The sequence below is a fragment of the Tachypleus tridentatus genome, chromosome 1, assembly GCF_004210375.1.
Source record: "Tachypleus tridentatus isolate NWPU-2018 chromosome 1, ASM421037v1, whole genome shotgun sequence".
NCBI classification, from domain to species: Eukaryota; Metazoa; Arthropoda; class Merostomata; order Xiphosura; family Limulidae; genus Tachypleus; species Tachypleus tridentatus.
In genome coordinates this window covers 39,612,348-39,637,590 of record NC_134825.1, presented here as the reverse complement: position 1 = coordinate 39,637,590, position 25,243 = coordinate 39,612,348, and the positions used below count along the sequence as shown (strand labels likewise).

Sequence of the window (25,243 nt, the reverse complement as noted above, 5' to 3'; positions counted from 1 at the left end):
CATCAAAAATACTTGTTCCATAATCTTCTAATCTCTTTTAACTAATTATACATATTTTAATAAAAAGTAATGACAATTTTTAGAAATAATTTTCGATATTTCGTTTTTTACAACTTGCAAGAAGTTTACAAAATTAACCCTATTGTACAGACTCCTTAGTGGTTATAGCGAGGTTTCTGTACAATAAATAGAAGTATTTGTTTAAACAAGGTGTCTAATATTGCTGTTAGATGAACTGATTTTTAATCCTGACTTTATAAATCGTATAATTGAAATAAAATATAGCATTAAAGTAAAACGTTTTTCAGAAAAAAACTAAAAAATCAGATGTCAGACCAAAAACACAGAATATGTATACATGAAATTAGAAATACCAAAAAGCAAAAACATTTATAAGCATATAAATGTCGGAACGTAAAATCAATTAATTTGATGTTGTTTTTTAAAAACAGATATACAACAGTAATTATAAAAGACAAGTTTGTAATGGAGACAATAATCACTGAATGTACCACTGTCATACAAGAATGGATTTTGAATGTGTGAAGTGACTTGGAAAAAAAATATACCATGCACGATTTTTTTGTTTTTACTAAAAACACAAACGTACATTTCTACTATATTTTCATGAACACTTTTTTTTTGTAGGTATGCTTTTACTGTTCATTAACACATAACGTGAAGAAGTACATTCCCAGATGTATATAATATCAACAAACACTGATTTCATTCATAATAAATCAGGATACATCATAAACTGCATGTTAACAAATACTTAATAAAATCAAGGGGAAATTACTGAGTTACACGTTTTTAATTTCATGTAAAGTACTTAACTTTGGACGTAATTTAACTAAAAAAACTGACAAATCTTTCCCACCATCACCAATAAAAAATACAATGAACGTAAATACTTAATCCATACTGATACAAATACTGCAAGTCCAAATACATTTGTAATATAATCAAAAGTGGCAATAAACTTAACAATGACACTTTTTGATAATTAAAACATTCATTTTTCTATAACTTCAAACATAAGTGCATTTTGCTTTGTAAGAGAATACAAAGTAGTTTTTATTTCCAGGTCAATTTTAGAAAATTTTATTTGGTTACAATAATAAGTTTGGTGTTAACATTTTTAAACCACAAACTACAATAATCTTTATAGGCTATCACACAAAAAAAAGTTAAGATCATCATGCTAAAAGTAGATTACAGTTTTCACAGTACAAACAAAGGTAAACAGAGCCACTTGTTTCTAAAATCAAACTATTATTTGGTTACAATACAGATGTACAGCTGTTGATTTATTAAATCAGTTTTGTTCTGATTCTTCTGCACTTCTTAGACTTCCTTTTATATATATAAAAGTATCTCTATGGTTCCTTAACAAAATTATCAAACATCGTAATGAACTGAGCTCTATACAGACAGTATGAATTGTCACTTTTATGTAAAAATCATCTACAAAATCTGTAATTTTTTTCCTTCTGAAAAACTAATAAATATACAAGTCTGAGGTATACAGCACTGACCTATGCCCTGCTTGCTTTGGTGAGCCTGCCAGAAAACTAATTTAATAATAAAATACTAATTAGTTTTCTAACATGTCTACTGTATACCAAATATTGTTACTTTGAATTCAAATATATCTTTGTTATAATTCACCAATCATAGAAAAACAAACAACCTCTCTGAACTATTTTGTTAGACTATCAAAGGTTACAAATACTACATTCTTTGCTACATGAATCCTTCACATATTCCCTCTTCAATATTCTTCACTAGACATCCTAACCCAGTTTACAATATCTACTAATATTAAAGACAGAAGCTATACTGACATTGTACTTCAAAACCTATGTTCATAATGTCAAGAAATACCAAATTTAACCATCAATTCTGCCTGGATCATAAGAGTAACAAAAACAGCAGTTTCATTAAGAATGGCATTAAGAATACAAATCTTCATGTAAATCTTATTATATTCTTCCAAACACAAATTTAGTCTAATAACATTGTAAAAGAAATCAAAACCTATTAAAAATGTGTGTACATTTAACAAATATTCTCAAAATATTTAAACTATGATCCACTGTTTAGTCACAGCTCTAGTTTTCCTTCACAAAACACAAGATACATATAATTGGGCCAAGTATGATACTTCCGTAGATGAAAATAGAATTTATAAAGGAGTATTACTATAGCTTCTACTTTTTTACACAGAAAATACCTTGTGCATAAATATATAATAGGTTATATAAAACAATAACCAAGTATCTTCCATATACAAAATAGGATGTTTAAGAAAATAAAAAATGTACAGAGATGGATACTATTATTATATCCTAACCAAACTAGGATCATGTGATTCCTAATAATCCTGTTGTAAACAGGCCTGTGAATCTATACTAACTTACAACTGAAAAACATGAAATATTGTGTCTTTACACAGTTAATTCAGATGTGATGAACTGTAACTAGATGATAAAATTGAACAAACATCACTTTAAACCTTTGTAAATAAAGTACTTTTGGCTTTTTTCTGATAACTAACATTCATTTTGGATTATAACAACTGTCAAAACTGGGATCAGCTACCCAAGAGTGAAACATTAAACAATACAATTTTTACAACCTAAAATTTAAAAAGTTTGACCACTGAAGATTTTCATTCTTTGAAGTAAATGTGACATTTTATAAAGAAAAAACAAGGTTCAAGATCTGTAATTGTTCTAATAATGACCAATGTAAAAGTACTTATGAAAAAGATGTGCTAACAATAATCATGAAGCATCTGAATTCCTCTAAGAATTCTTAAAATTATAAGATGTACTGAAATAGTGAAAACACACACAAAGAAGTCCACAACTTCAACAATATATGGTAAAACAGTAAAAAAGTCATGTTTATTTCATAAAAACTACATGTCAGAACCACCAAGACAGTTTTTATCTCTTAACATAAATATATCATGTTCTATTTAGTTATGAAATATGTGCCACTTTTTTGTATGAACAGCACAATTTGAATGAGAAGATACATACTAATAACAATGTGCTATGCACTAGGTAAGGCCTTTTTTTTTAAATGAAGGTGGTTATCACCAGTGAGATGACAATCAATAAACACATTTTCAACAACCAGTCAAATCACTAATATAAAGTTGGACACTACTTAACATAACTTTATATACTGATATTTTTACTGACTAGGTCGTTTATTTTCTACCCATTAATGACCATTTCAGTACTTTTGGAGTCAATATTTTTCTATGCCATGAGTAACCATTCCACATTCAATTAATCATCTGACAAAACAAACCCGATTTTTGTAACTTTACACAGCACCCATATATCAGTATTCCAAAACCAAAACCAGTTCTTGACTAAGTAACCATATCACCCTTTACAGTTTTACTCCAAATCTTAACTTTCCTTTTCCTCTCTCAAACAACCAGATTAGTAACTAAAACATTTCCAACTTGTAATCAATGTTTCTCTTCCCAGCAATGATGTTAATTACTGTAGAACATCCAATATTGTCCAAATTATATCCTACAAACAATTGTCACTACTAATTTAAATTAGACTTTTAACCATTCAATGATGTTAATTGTCAAAATATCATGTTTTCATGATTTTAATGTACACCACAGGCCAAATCATGACTTTGTTTTCATGTTAGTAACTATAACATTCTTCATAACCCATTACTTGTCACATTCTACAACAAAGTAAAAACTAACATTTTATCAACAACCAAGTGTATATTTTCTTAACCAATTGTCAAAATTAAAGACACCTGATGTGAACTTGTGGTCTTACAAGTTACATATCTAGTAGCTACTTTCACAATTACTACAAAATACTTTCATTGCCAAGAAACTGTTTTCAAATAATCTTTTAGTGACTTGTATAAAACTAGGTTACTACACATTAACAGTTGTATATGTTGACAATGATTATATATGATAGATTGTCAAAAACCAATCAATAACATATACAAGACTTTACCCATACCTCAAAATTAATAAACTTTACCAACCAGAACACTTACAAGTGTATCTACAGTATCAACTAGAATATTAATAAAATTCACATCTTACCAAATCAATAACAAACTACAAACCTCTTTAGAAGTATTGTAATTTTGTCAACCATAATATCAGCTAATTCTCACATTACCTTCTTAACTACAATTCCTTAAGAAATGCATAAAAATTATCAACTAGAAAACTCCCAAGTATATCAAATGCATAAACCTAAGCATCAGCAAACTTCTCATATTACCATATTAACTGCAATTCCCTTCAAGTGTATCAACCTTATCAACCAGCATGGTTGAAAACTTCATAAAAACTATCATACCTTAGAAATCTAACATTAATTGGGGTATCAGTAAACACCATGTCTATCTGACAACCAATAAGTACATCAGATTGTTCAGCAGTCAGTTTATATGTCAGAAAATATGTTAGAAGTTTAAGTTTTTTTTCAAGACTAATTTTGAAAAGCATATACCTGTAAGTGAATGTAAGCTCTCACAATGTAAAAATTACCCAACAGAAAAAAAAATTAAACTTTTTTTCTCCAAAGTGCTTTACTCTTTTTTTTCTTTCTTTTTTTCTTAATCACATTACACATGAAATTAACAATATTGCTAGCAAATGTCCAACTACAATGTTAGTGTAGTTTCCTTAATCAATGAAAAATCTCAGACTGGTGTTTCTACCTTATGATTTAACAGTACACTAAAGTGACTGCTCCAAAACCTTTTATTATTAATGAAAACTTAACAACTGACCACCAGTAATAAATGTCATTCAACTATTCAGACCTAAATGAATGTGATCATCCATTTGATTCTGATGCGAGTCTTCTCACATAAAACACTGATACAGCATTTTGCAACACCTTTTGTTTTACAGATATCTAAGTTGAATGATGGATTACCTCTAATGCCAATACTTACTTACATCTGCTTTAACCTTTATTTAAAAATAATCTACCTGATAAAGGTGAAATTATTTCAATAACAATTAGTCTAAGTACAGAATTCATAGCACTACATCATTGTTAAACTTATTCCTTTAATTGTAACTGCCTCAATTTAATTTATTAATTATTTAACTGTAGTACTTTTGTTGGTAATTTCAAACATTTTTTCCCAGTTATTTTTAACTGATATCACAACACACTAAAAAGTTTCATTTAAAAACATCTGAGCTATCCAACTTCTAACACAGAAAGCACACAATATTAGTAAGTTTAACTACATACCAATAAATATCTATTTCAAATACATTTCTTTATGCTAAAAAAAAGATGATTTATGCCTGATTTAATACTTCTTGTCATTTGAAACTTAACTACTTACCAATAAATATCTATTTCAAATACATTTCTTTACGCTAAAAAAAAGATGATTTATGACTAATTTAATACTTCTAGTCATTTGAAACTTAATTACTTACTAATAAATATCTATTTCAAATACATTTCTTTACACTAAAAAAAGATTTATGACTAATTTGATACTTCTAATCATTTGAAACTTATCTATTAATACTAAAACAAAAGAAGGAAGATTTGATACTAAGCATTTATATCTTCAATAGAAGAAACTTCACTTAATAGCTGATTCACAGGCAGGAGCAAGAAGGTTTACTCATAATTTCAAGCATTCACAAACAAGTCTTTTCCTCTGACTTTACCAACACAGGCAACCATCACCAGTAGGCTGCCTGTGGAATATGTCACTGAGCAGGGAAATTTAAAAGATCAGCTACAGTATAAACAAAATAAAAATGTGCCAGACAAGTCAGAAAAATTCTCAGTCTCCTATATGAGACTCTTGTTACAAATATTGGTTCCACTGTGGCCAAAACCACTAGTACAGAGCTTTACACCCAATGGAATTCAATAACCCTTGGTAAGTCATATTCTTAAGTAATACAGTACTATACAGATCCTGGTGAAAGTTAATCAATGCATTTTTTTTTTTAATTTCATGTTACTGATCTAGTTAAAAATATTTCTAAATATGCTGCAAGAAACAAATTGTAACTACAACTTGCAAATGTGCAGAAGACCAACTTATTATATTAAAAAAATTTTCAACCCCATATGCAAGATAATGTGTTACATGAATACATTTTCATCATTTTAAAAGCAATCATGGACAACTCTTTTGGGATAATTTATTCACCATAAACAAGTTACATCACTACGTGTCTAGATATCAAAGTTTCTTATTAAAGTCCAATATCAAACAAAGGTTATCAAGACATTGGTCAGTCTGCTTTCACTACCTTGTCTTTTTTTCCTTTCTAAATATTCAGAAAGTTGCTAAGTTACAAAATCTGTAGATTACACATTAGGTTTCTTTGCAGCACAATCAGAGGTTGATATCAGCACCATTGGGTAAAGACAAAATTTTATATTTGATAAGACATAAAAATAACACATCTGTACATGCATTTCCCAACTTTTAGTGAGTATTATTACTTATTTTCTATGTGCTTTCTGTGTCAAATGCAGGAATGCAAGTAAATCAGTTTAACATATGTATCCTTTTAAGTGCAAGCATGAAGACAATTTTAACTTTTCTTTACATAGCTTCACTACTGTAATAAAGCTTGTTTGTAACACCTAAAACTACAAGACTTTCAACCTTCAAATGTATGCATTTAACTTTGAAGATATTCTTACAAAACTAACACTTCTACAGTTTTATAAACTGTATCACACTGACTGAATGCTATTTATTCTTGGGCAACTGGTAAGGTTAAAAGTTTTAGATAATTTGCATTAACTTTCCATTTAAAGTTACAGAAAAACTTGGCTTAATGAGTTTCATAATGGTTCACTTCTGGTTTTTTTTAATTTGGCAGTGAAACTGTTATTATGGTAGATAACAATTTTTCAAGTAATTTTGTACTACATTTCTCCAAAATATGTTTTGTAACCATAGCAGTTCCCATATCTAAGAATTCTTTCCAAACCTTATGTATAAACACTGTTACACCTATATTTCAGTAGGGAAGCACATTACTCAAGGAGACTTGAATACATAAAGCACAGTGATCTGCAGATTTGTTTGTTTTGAATTTTGCACAAAGCTAAACAAGAGCTATCTGTGCTAGCCGTCCCTGATTTTGCAGTGTAAGACCAGATGGAAGGCAGCTAGTCATCACCACCCACTGTCAACTCTTGGGCTACTCTTTTACCAACAAATGGTGGGATTGACCACCACATAATAATGCCCTTACAACTGAAAGGGTGAGCATGTTTGGTGTGGCAGGGATTCGAACCCTCAACCCTCAGATTACAAGTTGAGTGCCTCAACCACCTGGCCATGCCTGGTCCAATCTGCAAGTATAATGAAATATTTTAATAAATACTACAGGTTTCAACAGAGCATTTCATTGGTCTTTTTTCTTTGGGGCAAGACAAGTCAATGCTCTGTTGTAGTAAATATGTAGTAAAATATTTCATTATGTTTACAAATTGTTGTGTCATATACATACAAATCACTACACCTTATTGGTCATATTTTTGGTTAAGTCCATACTTTATAAAATTTTAATTTTCTTAATTTTGTGGATAACAAAGTTTCAATTAGCTTTTAGCCACAGAAACAAATGTTACTGGACAATGTCAACAACCGATGGGTGAACTGGAATTTTCAGTCAGATGTTGATAGCATCCACTTGGATTTAAAGAGTTAAGTCTTATCTTAAATTTGTCAAGTAACTAATATTTCCATGTGAAAATCTGCAGCTTTCTTTCATAAAATACTGAACCAGATCTGTTACAAGTCCTCATCATGTGAATGATTTTCAAATAAGTGCTGATAACTATCAGTCCTCACTACTGAAACCTTCTCTAGCAGTTCAGTTTAAAAAATTATAAACTGGTCAAGTTCTTTACTCAAACACAGGTTAAGTAATGAAATTAATAACCATCAATGAAAAATACACTTTCATTAGTGAAATTATGAAAAAAATATTAATAAAAAATATATAATCAGTTTTGCATTTGATTTGATTTTACTGTTACCAATGATCTAATTTTTCTGTATCAAAAACATTCTCAATAAAACATTTCACTGTATTTTATCTGAACTTGTAAAGGTTTAGCATCTACTTCTTGACATAAAGAATTGTATGAATCTTTAACCTTCAAATATATGTTAAGAAACATTAAAAAATTAATACTGTGTTTTCTTACAACAAAGCGACATAGGGTTATCTGCGGAGTCCACCAAGAAAAAGTGAATATACAAATATAGATGGGTAATATATACTTAAATACATTTATGTTGATTTTTATTTGGAAAAAGAAATACCATCAGTAGTTAACTCAGTCAGAGCTCAGAAAGTTATCAGGTTGTTTGGGTTTTGTCATATTAACTGGTTAAAAACAGCTACAATACACACTATCAAATTAACTGACCTGTTTAATAGTTCTTTTCTTTTAAGCATCAACATCATCAGTTAACTTGTTTGCCATATAACAATTAGTATCCATTACTTTTATACACAACATCTTTAAAAAGGATGAAAAACTATGCTTACAGCATTTAAGCCAATGACATATCAAAAAAGATGTTACAGTATGTTACCTATACAGACTTGTGAAGTGGGAATATTTTCACATTAACAAACAACTCTATAAACAAAACACAGTTTGTTTCGAGCTTCACTAGAGTCTTCAAAGTCAAAACTGTCACAGAAATAATTATTTGCATAAAAAAGGACCTACTCTCTATATATTATAATGGTTCATAATTGCAACTGTTTTACAAATATTTTTAAGCTAAATAAAATTTCAAATCTTTACAGTTTTTGGGTTTTTTTATGTCTTATACTAAACTATCTCCCTAGTGACACTACTGCTGCACTTTACATGTCCAGATACCTATGAACCCAACTTCTAAAAGAGAGATAAGCTACATATTCTAAGCATGAACTCAAAATATCAACACAAGTAAAATTACAACCTGATATTCTCAAGTGAAATAAAACTATTACAATTTGTTAACAGAAGTTTAGAATTTCTAACACAATATTCAGTTACTCACAGGGATGGGAAACTGAATTAAATTTAATCAAGAAACTGATAAAACTGATACTTGTTCATCAACCAAAATCAGAAAAAAATAAACACAAAAATATTTTAACAACTTAAAGTAAAATTCAAACTCTAAATAAATTACATAAAAACTTAAATTTAAGCTTGAATTGATAAAAATAAATTGGTTTGTATTTCAGTTTTTTACAGGAAACTTTAGAATATCTAATTTTTCATTGGCAGAGGATCCATCACTGCACATTATTACCCCAATAAAACCAAATCCTTAGATCAGACTGGGCCTTTCATTTGTGTATGGGGATCCATTATATCATCCATCTCTCTTTTTCCTTATATTCTTATTGACCTCATTAACCCTCCACCATTAATCTGTCCTACTGGATTAAACCTCTTAAGGGAATGATATTCTCACAAAAATTTGTTTGGCTTCCCCTGCTGTAAGTTCTAAATTCCTTAATGAGGCTACTGATGCCTGGAGAGTGATCATTGACTATATCTGTATGCACTGCAATATGGAACAAAATCAAGAAGGAATTTCCACCTTTGAGGGATGCACTTGAAGCCACAAAGCCCCACCCATACCCAACCAAACTCTCAAAAGTTGCATACCAGGCAACTATATATATATATATATATATATAGTCCCTTTAGCACTTATCTGCTGTAGGTAAAGATAGAGAGAAATGGTGAATATTACTAGCCCATTCATACTATAATGAGGAAGACCTTTTCATATTTTGTCTAGTCCCTATTTGTTTACATTTTCTTCCCTTATCAAATATGTAGTGTTACAAAACTAATGAAGTGTACTCATACTTCACAATTGCTGGTTCTCACAAACATTAAAAAATAACAAGTAATATTACTGGTTGCACTATGGTTTTGAAGCATCCTTGTGCTACTAATTTAACAAAACATTTGGAGAGACACCATAAAGCAGAATTTGAAAATATATTAAGAAAAGTTGAAGCTTCAACTATGAAAAGATCACTCCCACAAGTTGAAAAGACTCAAGTCATCTGTGATACCAAGCACACAAAATCCATTCACGGTTGTTTTGTCCAACAATAAATATTCCAATGGCCATAAAAACGTCTAATAACACTATGACTGAGTTGGTGACCCTAAATGGGAGACTTTTTTCTGCAGTAGAAGACATTGGTTTACATAAAATAATTGATCCAATTAAAAAGATTCTTAAATACAACGTATTGTAAGAAAATTTTGACTTTAGTTAATGAAAAAGCTGCAGAAATTTTAAAGCAAATAAGTGAAGAACTGCAAAACAATGTTTTCACTGAAAGTTGACATTGCATGTCATCTGGAAAGATCTGTGCTAGCCTTAATGTCCAAGTCATTAGAGACTTTTTTTTAAGAACCTTAGCTCTTACAATGTTCTCTTCAGTTTATTCAAGTGAAAACAAAGAAATAGTTACAAATGTGTGTCCTAAATATAACTTAAGTATTCTATGACTACTAATAATATTAGAAATATGGTTAAAGCTGTGGAATTGATTTTCAACGAAGGAAATGAGACTGCTAGCGATGAAAGTGATATAAGTGAACTAGATGATATTGAACTAGTCAGTTTTTTCTGTTAAATGTGCTGCTCACGCTTTGAAAATTGCAGTAAAAAATGCTTTAATTGGAGGACTGTGTGGAAGTACTATATCTCAGGTATGAAAACTGTCTAAAAATCTGCAAACTTCCAGCTATATTGAATATTTTAAAGACAAAGAAACATTGTATGTCTATTGTAGAAGTAGGGAAGCAATGGTGCTTAACATATGATATGATCTCCAGTTTAGTAGAACTGACCATTTATTGAAAAGTTTACTGAAATAATTGAAATGGGCTTAAAACTTTGTCTTCAATCTTGGGAGAAATTACATTAAATTATGTATATATTAAAAATGGCTAAAAAAGCTACAGTACAATTACAAGAAGAAAAATAAATTCCAGGAGACTTCTATAAGATGTGATTTGTTTGTAAAAGTGAAATATCTCAAATTAAATGTCCGCTGGCTCACAACATATTAGAAGCAACAAATAAAAGGAAAAAAAAAAAAGAGCTTTTTAAATATGAAGTAATATGAGCATTGTTACACCTAGACTGTAGATTTAGTGTTATGTTATCTGAAGCAGAACAAGCCTTAAATCATTTGATCAAGCTTAATGAAAAATTATGTACAATGAATCTTAAAAGTTGAACTTCACTTCAGAATCCAAAGAAAAGATGGCATACAGTCCATGAAACGATGAGTGGCTGCACAAATTAAGAAAAACTCAAGTACTCCACAAAAGGCCAAAGCTTCACCTCTGAAGGATTTTGTGAATAGTGAAAGAATTCCAACAAATAACAGTCTAATTTCATGATAGAACACAATAGATATAAAACATGAATACTTGTACAAGTTGGCTACAGTTGTTCATGCTGTTCCAGTGACACAAGCCAGTGTAGAGAAGTTTTCTATTTTTAGAAAGATTTAAGGCCCCAAAGAAACAACTGGTTGCCTGAAAACATTGAGAGTATTTCAGTTGTTCATTCTAATTTCAACTTGTAAGCATATGTTATATAACACTTGCATTTTTCTTATAATAAAGGTATTGCATTATAAACCCCTTTTTCCTATTCCTATTGTAAGACTTGATATGTTTGTAAAGCTATGAATTGAAAAATTATTAGTTTTAATGAAAAAAAATTAAAAAAGTATTGGAAAGAATGAGTGTTTTTTCTGTTAAATACTTTTATTTCAATTAGATTTGTTTGTTTGTTTTGAATTTCATGCAAAGCTACTCAAGGGCTATCTGCACTAGCTGTCCCTAAGTTAGCAGTAAGACTAGAGTGAAGGCAGCTAGTTATCACCACCCACCACCAACTCTTGAACAACTTTTTACCAACGAACAGTGGGATTAACCGTCACATGGTAATGCCCCCAAGCATGTTTGGTGCGATGGGGATTTGAAACCGTGACCCTCAGATTACAAGTTGAATGCCTTAACCCACCTGGCTATGCCAGGTTATTTTAATTAGACTGGTCTCAAATGTGTATTTCTAAAGATTGTAATTGAACAGAAACAAAAAAGAGTAAATAAGAGGCAAACTCAGTGCTTCATCCTCCAGAAAGAGAAAAAAAAACATGACAGGAGAAGGAAAAAAAGATAAAGTTGCCCAAGTGCAGCAATTATAAAGATTAAATAAAAAATATCTCATATATAGAGATGAAAAATTTATCTTTCAAAACTAGGTGTGAATGCAAATATATAATAGCCACAAGTTACCAAATGAGTGCATACTGCCACAGAAGAAATTAACACTCATTTTAAAGAAATAAAAAACTAGAATTGAAATTGAAACTAAAATGAACTGAAAACTGAAAAAAAAGGATATAAAATTGAAAAATATAAAAAAAAATTTAATTACATCTGAAATTATTTTTTTTTCAAATTTAAAACCCAAATCAATAACTTGAAATGTTTTCAGTTTCCCATTCCTGGCTATTAATATCCACCACAACATAGTACGACTACAAAATATACTGCTCTATCCTTAGCATATATATCTGATGACTTGCAATACTGTTGATATTAAGTTCAAATTATAAACTTTTAACAGGTGTGCCACACAAATTTTAAAACAAAATTTCTCACAGGACCAAACAATCACTATTCCTTCTCATTTTTTGATTGTACATGTTTAAATGGCCCCTAAATACCCAGCCCGAAAATGCTTAAGATAGTAAAAGCATATCAAGACTAGATCTCTGGTTATGATGTTAGAGATGAAAGACTGATGGCTCGGTTTTCTCACATGACGATGGAAGATGCGTGGACAAGACAAGCCTACAGCCTTGGAAAATGAGATCACTAATATACAAATACAAAAGAAGTTTCTTGGGATGCAATTAAGTACAAATTTTTTTTAATATCACCATAAAAAATAATTATTAGAAACATGTTTATCGTAATACTCATATTTCACCTCTATTCAAAACATAATATTAAAATGTCTTCCCTCATCTAAGTTTTATCAACAAACAATTTGCTGATCTACATTATCAGCAAATAAGTTAGAACCGTGAAAAATGTTTTATTTATAAAAAATATGAAGATCTGTGTAAATTAGAAATATCCAAAAGTAAAATCATCTACACATGACAAATGAAAAAAATAACCTGACTGGAATAATTCCAGTCAACCTGTTACAGATGTTATCTGATCTATGATGTAACTGAGGCTTTTACAAAGATGATTTTAACCTAAAATTCACAAAGACTTTTAAAAAGTACACCAGTCATCATACTGAAAAGGTTTCATAATTATCTAAAGTATAAATTAATTAAGAGAAATTACAAAAATATTCTCTCTCTCTCCTCGAGATAGATTTCACATTATAGTTTCTAGCATGAGTTTACAGACAGTTTAGAACTTATCTGTCTGTAGTATCATATAGTAATATTTGATAATCATTACAGACAATCATAGTCTGTTTATAGATAACAAACTATGATAATGAATCACCATTCCAATTACTCTGAAAGTAATTGTAATTACATCATTCTTTACTGACCTAACACAAATTCCAAGTAATAAAAAAGCTTAAAACAGCATTTTAAATGCCACCATTTGCTGGAAGCATTTGCCCACATGGCTTTTCTTGCTCAATAACTGTGCTCATCAAAACAACAGAGTTAAAACATACCAACTCAAAATTGAAATAATATTGAGACATCAAGACTGACAGAGTATAACGTCTAAGACAAAAACCAGTAATTACACCATAATGAATGATGTAGTTAGATTACTAGTCTGAATGCAACATACAACATGCAGACAAGCAATATATTATACATTTAAATTACCAAAAACCAGGAAAGAAAAATGTATTTTACTTTCTGAAAGTTTTAGTTATTAACCAAAAAACTTAAAATTACAGAAAAAACAGCAAAGTACTTTTCACAATTGATACTTTAAGCTAAAAAGATATTTTGAAAGGTGAAAGCAAAATAAATAACAATGCTGTATTGTAAATTAGAATTTGCTATTTGGATCTACAAACACTGGGTCTTTCAACTTCATTGAAACTAAAAACTATTAACATGTATAGTTTTCCCATCAGTAATGTTAGAAAACTAACATAAAACAAATACAAGAACACAATAAAAAAAAATTCTTACAGATTAGTATACTGTAATATGATAATGTAGTATCATTACTACATACATTTATGTAGTCACCTGAGATAATGTCAAAAACAGATTACAAATATAAAGATCTTAAGCCATGAGTTACACCAAGTCATAAACTGTCAAGTTGTGAAATTCAGTTACAAACCTATGAACAAAATTTAAAAGCTACTTAAAGGAAACAACACTAAGTAAATAATTAGTAAGAAAGGATTCATATTTTGGCACAAACTAGGTAAGTTTTTTGACAAAGTGTTTGTCTAAGATATGAGACCTATTTACTTGTAGAAAAAAGTTTGAAATTCAAAGAAAATACAGCTACAAAATATAGTTTTCAGTCATGACTACTGTACTGGAACTTTAACTGAAAACAAATGTACTGTCAGTGTTTTAGTTTAAAGTTACCTGAAAACAGAATATAAGGAAAAATAGCCATGTGACTTAATAAGGATGACCAACATACTATAACATTTCTAATAAGTATACAAACTATGTCACTGTTTCATCTGAATTAATTTCATGAGGATGAGAGGGAAAAAACTCAACTTAACTGACTATGGTAGAGGCAATGAGACAGGTCATTTAATGTACAGTTAAAAGAGCTCATTTTCACCAGACTAAGGCATTGACTGAAGAAGTACTATGCTAGATTCACGCTAGCACATAAAAGATGCTAGCGTGAAGAAACCGTTAACAGCGCCTGTTTCTCCAGTACTCTTTGTATTCAGTGTAGCTTACTGTAAGTTTCTCACTTTGATATCGAGTCAGTCTGACAGAACGGCGCACTTCATTTGTGATAATTCCTTTATAACCTCCTTTTCTTAGTAGCGAGTCAACTGTTTGGATTCTGTCCCAACCTGGATAAATTTATAGACATTAGCAGTTAACATGTACACAAGCATTTCATATTTATATTCCATAACATTTTCTGAACAAGTAAAATTTAATAGTGTGGCTATATATTTCATAGTTGTTAACAATCAGAGCCTTAATACAATATATGAAGAGTGGGAATTAAATCATACAGTGTTACATTTTAGGCTAGTTAATTAGGTTGTGTAAGCAGACCTCATGTGATACAGAAAAAGATATATCACATACTTAAAATGTTTGGTTTGTTTTCAATTTTGCACAAAGCTACTCGAAGGCTATCTGCACTAGCTGTCCCTATTTTAGCAGTGTAAGACTAGAGTGAAGGCAGCTATTCATCACCACCTGCTGCTTACTCTTTGGCTACTCTTTTACCAACAAATAATGGGATTTGCTGTTACATTATAACACCCTCACTGATGGGTGATGAGTCAAAGGCCATGTCATCAGGTTTGTTGACTTCCATTCAAAATTTTATTGAAATACTATTTTACAAATTTATCCCAGTAATCAAACTGTAGGTTATAACACAAACTTCAATATTGTATACAAGTTAATTTCTTAACACATTTAAATATAGTTGTTAGTGAATCACTAGGTACACTGAAAGTAGCACTCATTAAAATTAGATGTTTATGATGTCAAAATACTAAATCTATAGCTTTATACAAATTAGAAGCTTAAATTACCAATACTGACAAGCTACAGTATAAAATAAGAACCTTATATTTTTTCTTTTGTTGAGATATGGCTAATGTACTGAATTAAACACAATGGCCCCATTCATCTCTTTCCATTTTTCAAAACGGTCCCTTATATACATTTTCTCCAATATACAACATATGAATAACCAATTGACAGCTTAGAATGTTCTACAGTGGTTTTTTCAACCATTTTAATATGTGAAAAGACTACATGTTATTTTGAATCAAGATTTCAAGGTAGTAGGTTATGTCTTTGGTCTGCTGGAAGTTTTATATTTCTTTAAACCTGAATACAGCTTAATTACTAAGCTTAATAAATCATAGTGGAATTCTATGATATCAGTATAGTTATTTATTACTTTTTGGTTATTCAACTGTATATATATAAAACCTAAAAAAGTTTTTGTTATCCTCCATGTGATAAATTTTAAAGGCTTAGCAATCTCTGTCCAGCAGCAACCAAGTAAAAAGGTTATAGCTAGAAGAGAAATGTTTGCCTTTCTTCTTTAGTTATTGTTACATACTTTGAAAAAATAAGTTTCATAACTTATTCCTGAAACGTAATAATATATAATGTTTAATAATTGAAATTTGACTGTATATTACAAAATACTAGTTCACAAACACACAGTCAAAGCATGGTCACTTTGTAAAGACTAGATATCAGTTCTGTATTATTGGGATACAGTAACAAGAGGGCACATACACTATCTCTATGCAAATTATGTAATGTTAGCTAGACATAACTGGAAGGTCAATATAATAAAAAATAATAAATATACAATGTTATGAGACTTAAGCCACTTAAACTAAACCTTTGTATCTTCATGTTATAACATGTAATTATTGTAGCATGAAAAAAAAGCTATTTATATTTCCGTATCTTTTTTATAATGATTAAAGGTTGGTCAAATTGAAATACCACACACAGTTAGGTCATAGAAAATAACAAAATATAAAATCTTACAGCAAACAAATGCTTGAAATGTACTTAGGAGGTTTTAGAGATCAAATATATAATACCAGAGTTTTCTGAGACAAATAATAATATTTTTAAATTATAAAATGAAAATCACTTTGCACTCAGGACTAGTAATAAACAAATCTTTTGGAAAATATTTCACTAAAAAACCTGATTTTTTTGTCTTTAAAAAGACTTTTAATCTTTACTAAAAGTCTACCAAATTTTGTACAGATATGCATACTGTATCAAAAATTATAGTGTAAATACCTAGCATATGCAAATGTGTACACAAACTTATGTATATTATACCGAGCCCATTGTAAAAGGGTTAACAGGAAAATCTGTGTACAATGTGCTCATTTTGAATTGTAATATTAATAATTTATGCAATTTGAAATATATTCCCTTCATGATGCTCTCCCCCAGTAACTTTTCACATGTGAAAGCAATAATTAATCACCTATTATATTTAATAATTGAAAAAAATATTGCTCATACATATATTATACAAATATATTAGTTTAATAAATATTACAAATCCTGCTCATGGCACTATAAATTACTGAACCATAAGGGTAAACCCACCCTGTTCTGGAGCAACCTCAGGAAGATACGTAGCTGTCCGTTTTGAGCCTTTGTCTGAAGTGAACTCAATACGAATACCATGAATTCCAATCTGCAACATACAAAAGCAACAAATAAAAATAACAGAACTTAAGAAACAAATAATCCAAAATCATTACACTCAAATATAAAGTGATGCAAAGTTGCACACTAACATAATTCTTATAAGTATAGGATTACATCCACACATTTTTCAAAGTTACCAATGTCCAAATCAACTACTGTAACAAAAAGAAAAAACTAATGAAACATAAATATGGCTTAGAAGAATCAAAGTGAAACCAAAGTATATAAATATGATGGGAATGGTGCACAACTTTTGCATTACCCTGTATAAATTTCAGCATCTGTTATTTGTATACACAGATTTCCTTTTATCTTCATTAATACCATAAAAAGATTATATGAATACTCTTCATACCAGGGGTTTTCTAAGAAAATACAGTCAAGAAATATTTAACTTTTTAAACCACAACCAAAAAAATGTACTAGTTAATAAACCAACTTGATCATTACATTTTAACAATAAGTACAAAGAGGATTTTTACAGCCTACAATCCAATTGTCAAAGACTAGCTTTTCTCATTATTTTTTACAAAACACAACAAAATGACTGAAACTTCCTACAAAATTTGTGTCAGGGATCTGAAAAGGGAATAAGAGGCAAGTCAGCTCAAGCCCAAACAACAAAAAGGACAAGTCTTCTGTGAATTCTTAGAGAATATTCTGACTTTATTACATGACATAAGTGAAAGAACTTAAAATGTAAACTATCATATCAAGTACAAAATAAGCATGAACAGACAAGGTTCTAAGTGATGTAAATGAAAAGCTAGATGATGCAAAGTAAACGTAGTGCTAAGATTTTATTGCCTCATATGCATGAGTAGTTAAACTGTATTTTAGATTTTCATGGATAGAAGTCTAATAATACATTTGAAAAATCAACAAGAACTCTAAACCACAATATGTTCTGGATATTATATAAAGAAAGGGTAACTCTAATAAGTACCCTTGGATATCACCTACCATAAAGCACAAAAGAAAGATCCAAAAAGCCTGGAAATGAAGAATAATTTTCTGTTGAACTACCACCAAAGATGACACAAATAAGAAAAGTAATTGTTGTAATTGTCTTACAGTAGATGTAACTTCAAAAACACTACAAGTGTGTGTGTGTGTGTTCTTTGTTTTGTAGCATCACAAGCTACTCTTTATTATAAAACTATAACACTAGAAAACAAAATATTTTTTTGAAACTAGTACTTTTAACTTTAAAAGTGGAAGAAAATGATGGTACTAATGGCATCACAGTTCCATGGATAATTAGTATCTGATAACACTTAGAAATAGAAAATCAAAGACAAAACCAACCACATATGCTGAAAGAAAGTCTTGACAATGTTTTTCATGCACTGACACTGTCTTTGAATAAAAACTAAAAATATTAAGATTGGATGCTAAAAGCTAGTTGTAAACCTACATTTCTAAACATTGGAAGCACATAAATATCACATTAAAAGGAATATAAAATATACAGTAAAAAGTCAAATGTAAAAAAGAAAAAATAAGAAAACTTATTTCTAAACATTTTAGAACAACAAATTATCAAAAGTGAAAAGATTATGTTATAAGCTGAACTATGACAGTACCAAAAATATTCATGAATCATTGTATATAATTTAATTTTAAAAAAAATAATGTATTGAACAAGGACAAGAGATTAGGCAAGCAAGTGTTGGTTGTTAGGGATTTATGATACAAAGCAAAAGGACTATCTATGTTAAATATTTTAACTATGCACAAGTCCTTTAAACTGACTTCATATTAAAGGTATTGACTATAGATCTGAAGTTAAAACAAATACCTTCACAAAATGTGAAAAACGTGTAGTCAACACCACAAGTCTGTTGTACACAACAAATTAAATATTTTGCTAAAGTTTTGTGTTAAACATGTGTCTGTGACATGTCAAAATCAGTCTGACTCAGACAAGTTGAAGCACAAGAAAATGTTCGAGCAAAGAATAAATTCAAATACTTTTGCCCATTGTACTGTTAACAAGTAATCTCTAGTGTCCTACATACATAAGATTTAAATATACAAGTTCTTTCACTATTTCTTTATTTTGTATAGGGTATTTCCTCTACTCTGACTTCAAATGTATAATATCATACAAAATGTCACCTTGCACACTTTACATCTGTGCAAGTAGGATTAATTAAAGTTAAAAGCTATCAAAGGATACAAAATATATAAAAGCATAAAGACAAAAATACTGTTACTTGTTTTTGTTTCATAAAGACCCACAGTCTGTATAGAGGTTTTGCGTGAACCTATTAGTGTCACGTGACCACAACGAGGTTTGTAAACATACCGCCATATTGGGTGGCAAGTGACCCGCATGACTGAACGAGTTAACAACTGCTGTATTCAGTACTATTCACATGTAAATGGCTGCCGCTGGCTTTTCATCACTTGTAGCACACCTGACAGGTGCTGATAAGGCCAGTTATGAGGAAAAAGTGAAGGAAATGGGTGTAGGAGACCCGTATATGCTCCCGCCACGTGTATTTATGCCAGTAATATCCAGCCAAGACAACGCTGCTCAGAGTCAGACTGTTGCCGAGTAGATCTGCCAAATATTACATATGGTGACATTTATATATATTTGATAAACAGGACTTCCAACTATACAAATGAAAGTCTAAAAGGTTATAAAAGCCTTGATGCGTACAAGTACTTTGTGGCAGGATTTGTACAGAATGTCCAGATAACCAGGGCAACGTCGGATAAAGTCATCATTACAGCAAAGGTTTGTACATCATGTTATAATTACATACATGTATTATGTACTCTGTATGATAGATTTAACTACATTTTAGACAAAGACTAGATACTGAAGTAAAGTAGGGCCCCCATTTTAATAAATGGTTCAATATTATTGTACTACATGTGTACTGACTGTTGTCAAAGCTCTAGCCTAGGAGCACTTCTATACATGGTTTGTATAATGATATTAAGACACCTAATTGTCTAGGCTGTTTCGGTATCAATATATAGATAATAAATAGTACAAGTAGACAGACCATTAAAGCTGGTCAATAGCCATGTTAGGTTTCTGTAAAAATAATTTAATATTTAACCATTCTATTATTTTTTTATAATATTTTATTATTTGAGTGACACATGTATCCCAACCTGATACCCAGTTGTCTTTAAAAGCTTATATATACACAACTTAATATTTTCTTTGTTATTTTACAGGTGTGCCACTCTCAGCAGCTAAATGAACCACCACTAAAGCCATGGGTTGCTAGCTGCAGGAATGGAGAGATAATATCTTCCCACTGCACCTGCAAGGCTGGACTAGGTGAAGTCTGCTCCCACGTAGCAGCAACTTTGTTCTACATGGAAGCTGTTGTAAAGAGACATCACAGCACAGCTTGCACATCAATGCCTTGTGAGTGGATTGTGCCATCCAGAGGAAAGGGACACTTAAAGCAGGTCACAGACATGGACTTCACAAGTGTCACAACCAAAAAAAAACTGACCAAGCAGTCTACAACAGCATGCCAAGCAACAGCACCAGCATGCCCCCCAATGACTGAGGAAGAAGTAAAGGCATGCTACCTTGCAATTCAGAACACTGGAGTGAAGTTTGGCTTCCTCTCATTAACTAAGGACTATGCAAGACACTATGTACCTGCTGCAGTATCAGTGCCATTGACATTGCTGCACAGACATAATCCAATATCACTGGAAGAGCTAAACCAGGTGTGTGATGACATTTTTACTTCACTGACGATTAGTGTTGAGGAAGCAACAGCTCTTGAGAAGCTGACCAGACAGCAATGGAAAAGTAAGCTATGGTATGATCATTGTGCTGGTAGAATAACAGCCTCAAATTTCAAAGCTGCTTGTCGTACCAGTGTTGCCAACCCTTCTAAGTCACTTTTGAAACAAATCTGTTACCCCCACACTACCAAATGTTCAACCAAGGCAACAAGATGGGGATGTAAGCATGAAGAACATGCTCGATCATTGTATGTACAAGTGAGAAGGACACAGCACCAACAACTAAAGGTAGTAGACAGTGGGCTACACATTATCCCACAATACCCTTACCTAGGTGCGACACCTGATGGTCTGGTTGAATGCCTTTGTTGTAGGAAGGGTGTACTTGAAATAAAATGCCCATACTGCAAACGAGGCAAGTCACTGGATGAAGCCGCAGAATATGGACAGTTTTGCCTGAAAAGGATTGGTGACAAACTCTCACTGAAGAAAAACCATGCCTATTATTACCAGGTTCAAGGGCAGATGCTTCTAACTGGTGTGAGCTATTGTGATTTTGTTGTGTGGACAGATGACCAGCAGTCTCTCCATGTTGAAAGGATTATGCTGGACATTGACTTCATAAATAGAATGGTAGGAGAGCTGGAGACATTCTTTAGGCTGTGTGTTCTGCCTGAGCTCGTGGGGCAGAAATTCACAAAGCCATCAGAACAACCTGATGATCAGCTGTGATGCTATTGCCGTACAAGCAGAACTGATACAATAACACTACGGTGCAGCAACATGGGCTGCAAAGTTGTCCATTTCCATATGGAATGTGTCGAGCTGCAGAGACAACCAAAGAAATGGACCTGCTTAGATTGCAAAAAAACTCAGTAAAAAGAAACAATAATCATATCAGGTTGTCACTGTTTCGTTATTGGCTTTTGTGTAAATTTTAAATTGTTCACTGTTCATGTTACGTGAAAGGGTGCCAGCTAACCCAACTGTTCATTTTCTGCCTTATACAAGTAATCAATATTTTTTAGAATTTCACCTCTTTAGCATAGATGTTATATACCAGTACAGTGTATTTTATCTCAATGTGCTGTCACTACACATTATAATTTATATTCACCCTTTTTAGCCAAGGATATGAAATATTATTAATGGATGAAAATAATTAGACAGAGTGCAATATGTAGATATTCATGCTGTTTATTATGCTTCACAACATACATGTGTGCAGGCAAAATAAAGTTTAAGATATGAATTTATAGCATACATTATGTATTATTTAACATTTCCAGAAGTACAGTTTTTTTAACAAGGTAGTTTTAAACTATGCAAAAGTGTAACTCTTAAACAAGCACCCATGAATGAATGCTGAAATGTAAACAAAATGAAGGTGTGTCTTATGTACAATAAATATATATAGGACAATGTCAATCAAATGGCACAACAGATGGAGAGATGTTTGTTAGAGCACATGCCACTCTTACTATTTTGTCTAATGTTGTTAAATTACAACTTTGATTAGTTTATAACAGCGTAATTGGAATAGTACTTTCAAGCATAGAATACTTTTGGCGTACCATGCCGATCACCCTCTCAACATGTATTCTCGCAGAAGCAAGGACACGTGAAGTTTCAACATCCAGTGCACTAAGCTGTTGTTTTACTTTTGTACAAGCTGATATTTTAAGTTCTGCATTACAGAAAGCAACAGATTCAGATATAGTGAACCCACGGTCTGCCAGTATAACATCACCAGGAATTATATTGGCTAAAAACCCACAGTTTTCGGTAAGATGGACATCACTTGTTCGTCCTCCCCATCCCTTTGAGATAAAAATTATAACTCCTTGCAGAGCAATACCTATAAGATATCTGACAGTATTATGGGACTTGTAACTTGAATAGGTGTCTGCTCGTGCCTGGAGGTCTGACGGCCGCTGTATGAATATTTCGAAACAATCAATGATGCAGGCACACTTTGAAAACTTCTCACGAAAACACACGAACAACGTCATTCTTGGTTCCTCTCTCTCAGGCCAGAAAACAAATGTTGGTACCAGTCGATTATTCATGACATTTATGACCTCCTGAAATATGCGTGATACTGTTGAGGTGTGCAATTTAAATATGTATCCTAAGAGCTGCAGTGGCACATCCAATTGCAGTTTCATGAGTGTCAATATGAATTGTTGAAATTTAGAGACTGACTGTGTATCTCGGAAATATCTGTAAATTTGGTTGAATATGATCATCATCACTGCATATGACAGCAGACCTGTACAGTATTTGACCTTCTCGTTGTCATTTGCAAAAGTAGCATCTTCGAAACAGTTCGCTTTTGCTATACTTTTATAGTGGAGGACTTCATTCCGCAACTGTTGGCATTCAGATTCAAGTCTAACTAAGTCTGTGAATTATATTTCCGTCTGCATACATGTTTCAGTTGTATATTGTGATGTACACAAGTCAAAATTATCACTTGTAGCTTCAAGTTCATCAGCAGAATCAGTACAGCTGCTATCAGTGGCAGCAGTACCAGCAGATTCTATGAAAGCAAGGTCAAGCAGCCCAGCAGTAGCTTCACGTCTCTTTTGTTGTTCTTTTCTCCTTTTGGTCTCTTCTTTCCTGTTTTCATATTTACACAATTCAGCAGCTTTCCTTCTCTTCAGGACAGAACATGTAAAATAAAATATGGAAGGTACATAGTCAGGTGATAGGGAATCATCACTCTTCATCCCTGAAACAGAGTACAATAATTTAGTTAAGATATAGATCTACAGGTAGATATAAAATCTACAGATATTTTAACTGAATATGCTGAACATTGTTTAACTGAATGTACAGCCAACATAGTAATTATTTGCACTTTTTAATCTTGTGACAGTTGTGGTTTTCTGATGAATCACTTAAATTGGTCCTTTAAGTGATATTAACATTTTGTCTTAATGTACAAATAGCTATATAACCTATTCATCATGAATGATATTGTTCCTTCAGTAAATTTACTATTCAGTTATTTAAAAGTAAAAGTGTGCAAAAAAATTTCTTTCACTGGTGCTGCAGTGTGTTCTGCTATACATATATCATGCATGTAAGTTTCAATTTATTCAGCCTGGCTATAGATGAATTATACATACCTGACACAAAATGTTTACTACAAAGTCTGGTGTGCTCTGTGGGTGTCCAGTTTTTCCTATTGACAGCTGCAATCTATCATCTTCTTTGGTCGGAATCTTTAGGAAATCTGTAGTATGACACATTTTCCATCTGTCCATGTCGATTTGAACAGTTAAATGCACAACACGAGTGTACCATCGCGCACTTTTGACTATGAATCACCCTTGTATTGGAATATAAACACGCCGAGCATGCCACCCATCATGGCGGTCAGCAGAAACTAGGTCAAGAGTGACGTCACACGCAAAACCTCTATACAGTCAAGGTAAACAGTATCACTGTCACCAATGACACTGCCAATGGTAAATCATGAGTTAAAGTATGACTAAAGTAAAGCAACTGCTGGAAGTTATAGCAATGATTTGAAAGTAAAATGTAGGCAGTTGTGAACTAACATACATGCACTAACAGAAATTGACCTGTAAAAAAATTATAGCTGATACAGAGCCTTATATAGACAAGTTTTTTCTTCCAGTTCCAACTTAAACTAGATGGCCAGAAAACAACAGTAAGTTTTACCTAGAAAAGCCTTTTGTAATGCTGCATACCCTAAGTCAACTGGTATGAAGCCTTGCCTTTATGACAATGTCAAATCCAAATATTGGAAAAGCAATGCTATTATATCACCAGAGTAGACTGATTTTGCTGTAGTGCAACTAGTTAATTCCCACAAATACCAAACTGACTAGGAATAATAAAAACAACTGAACAGAGAGAGATAAACATGAAAATTTAGCCAATCTTTTAGGAATGTCCAAGACAACTGGGCAAGAACTGACCATCAGCATTTCCTGGGCCTCCAATGTGCTACGTCAATATAGA

General features: G+C 31.5%; 3 protein-coding genes across 8 annotated transcripts in view; 1 reads left to right on the top strand and 2 right to left on the bottom strand.

Annotated features, from left to right (window-relative positions):
- LOC143246603 (uncharacterized protein CG5902-like) overlaps nt 1–25,243 on the bottom strand; it is a 95,199-nt gene that overhangs the window by 37,010 nt on the left and 32,946 nt on the right. For 4 of the 6 annotated variants that reach the window (XM_076493621.1, XM_076493651.1, XM_076493627.1 and 1 more), the window contains 2 exons: nt 17,411–17,501; nt 15,040–15,144 (listed from right to left, as the gene is read on the bottom strand). In XM_076493621.1, the coding sequence (XP_076349736.1) occupies nt 15,040–15,144; nt 17,411–17,501 (196 nt within the window). Of the gene's footprint in view, nt 1–635; nt 12,969–15,039; nt 15,145–17,410; nt 17,502–25,243 lie in introns of those variants that run through there. The other 2 variants (XM_076493644.1, XM_076493635.1) reach the window with 2 other exon arrangements.
- LOC143258588 (uncharacterized) lies at nt 19,630–22,288 on the top strand. Its single transcript, XM_076517817.1, has 3 exons — nt 19,630–19,660; nt 19,981–20,264; nt 20,717–22,288. The coding sequence occupies exons 1-3, from the start codon at nt 19,630–19,632 to the stop codon at nt 21,977–21,979; spliced, it is 1,578 nt and encodes a 525-aa protein (XP_076373932.1). The 3' UTR covers nt 21,980–22,288.
- LOC143246628 (uncharacterized) lies at nt 22,457–23,653 on the bottom strand. Its single transcript, XM_076493672.1, has one exon. It carries the CDS (start codon nt 23,497–23,499, stop codon nt 22,768–22,770), a length of 732 nt encoding a protein of 243 aa, XP_076349787.1. The 5' UTR covers nt 23,500–23,653; the 3' UTR covers nt 22,457–22,767.

Bases quoted from the DNA above. Each gene is read 5' to 3' on its own strand.
- LOC143258588 (XM_076517817.1), top strand. From the start codon at position 19,630: ATGTCACCTTGCACACTTTACATCTGTGCAA. The intron at 19,661-19,980 runs GTAGGATTAATT...GAAAAAGTGAAG, and splicing joins CACACTTTACATCTGTGCAA to GAAATGGGTGTAGGAGACCC. The intron at 20,265-20,716 runs GTTTGTACATCA...GTTATTTTACAG, and splicing joins AAGTCATCATTACAGCAAAG to GTGTGCCACTCTCAGCAGCT.
- LOC143246628 (XM_076493672.1), bottom strand. From the start codon at position 23,499: ATGATGATCATATTCAACCAAATTTACAGATATTTCCGAGATACACAG.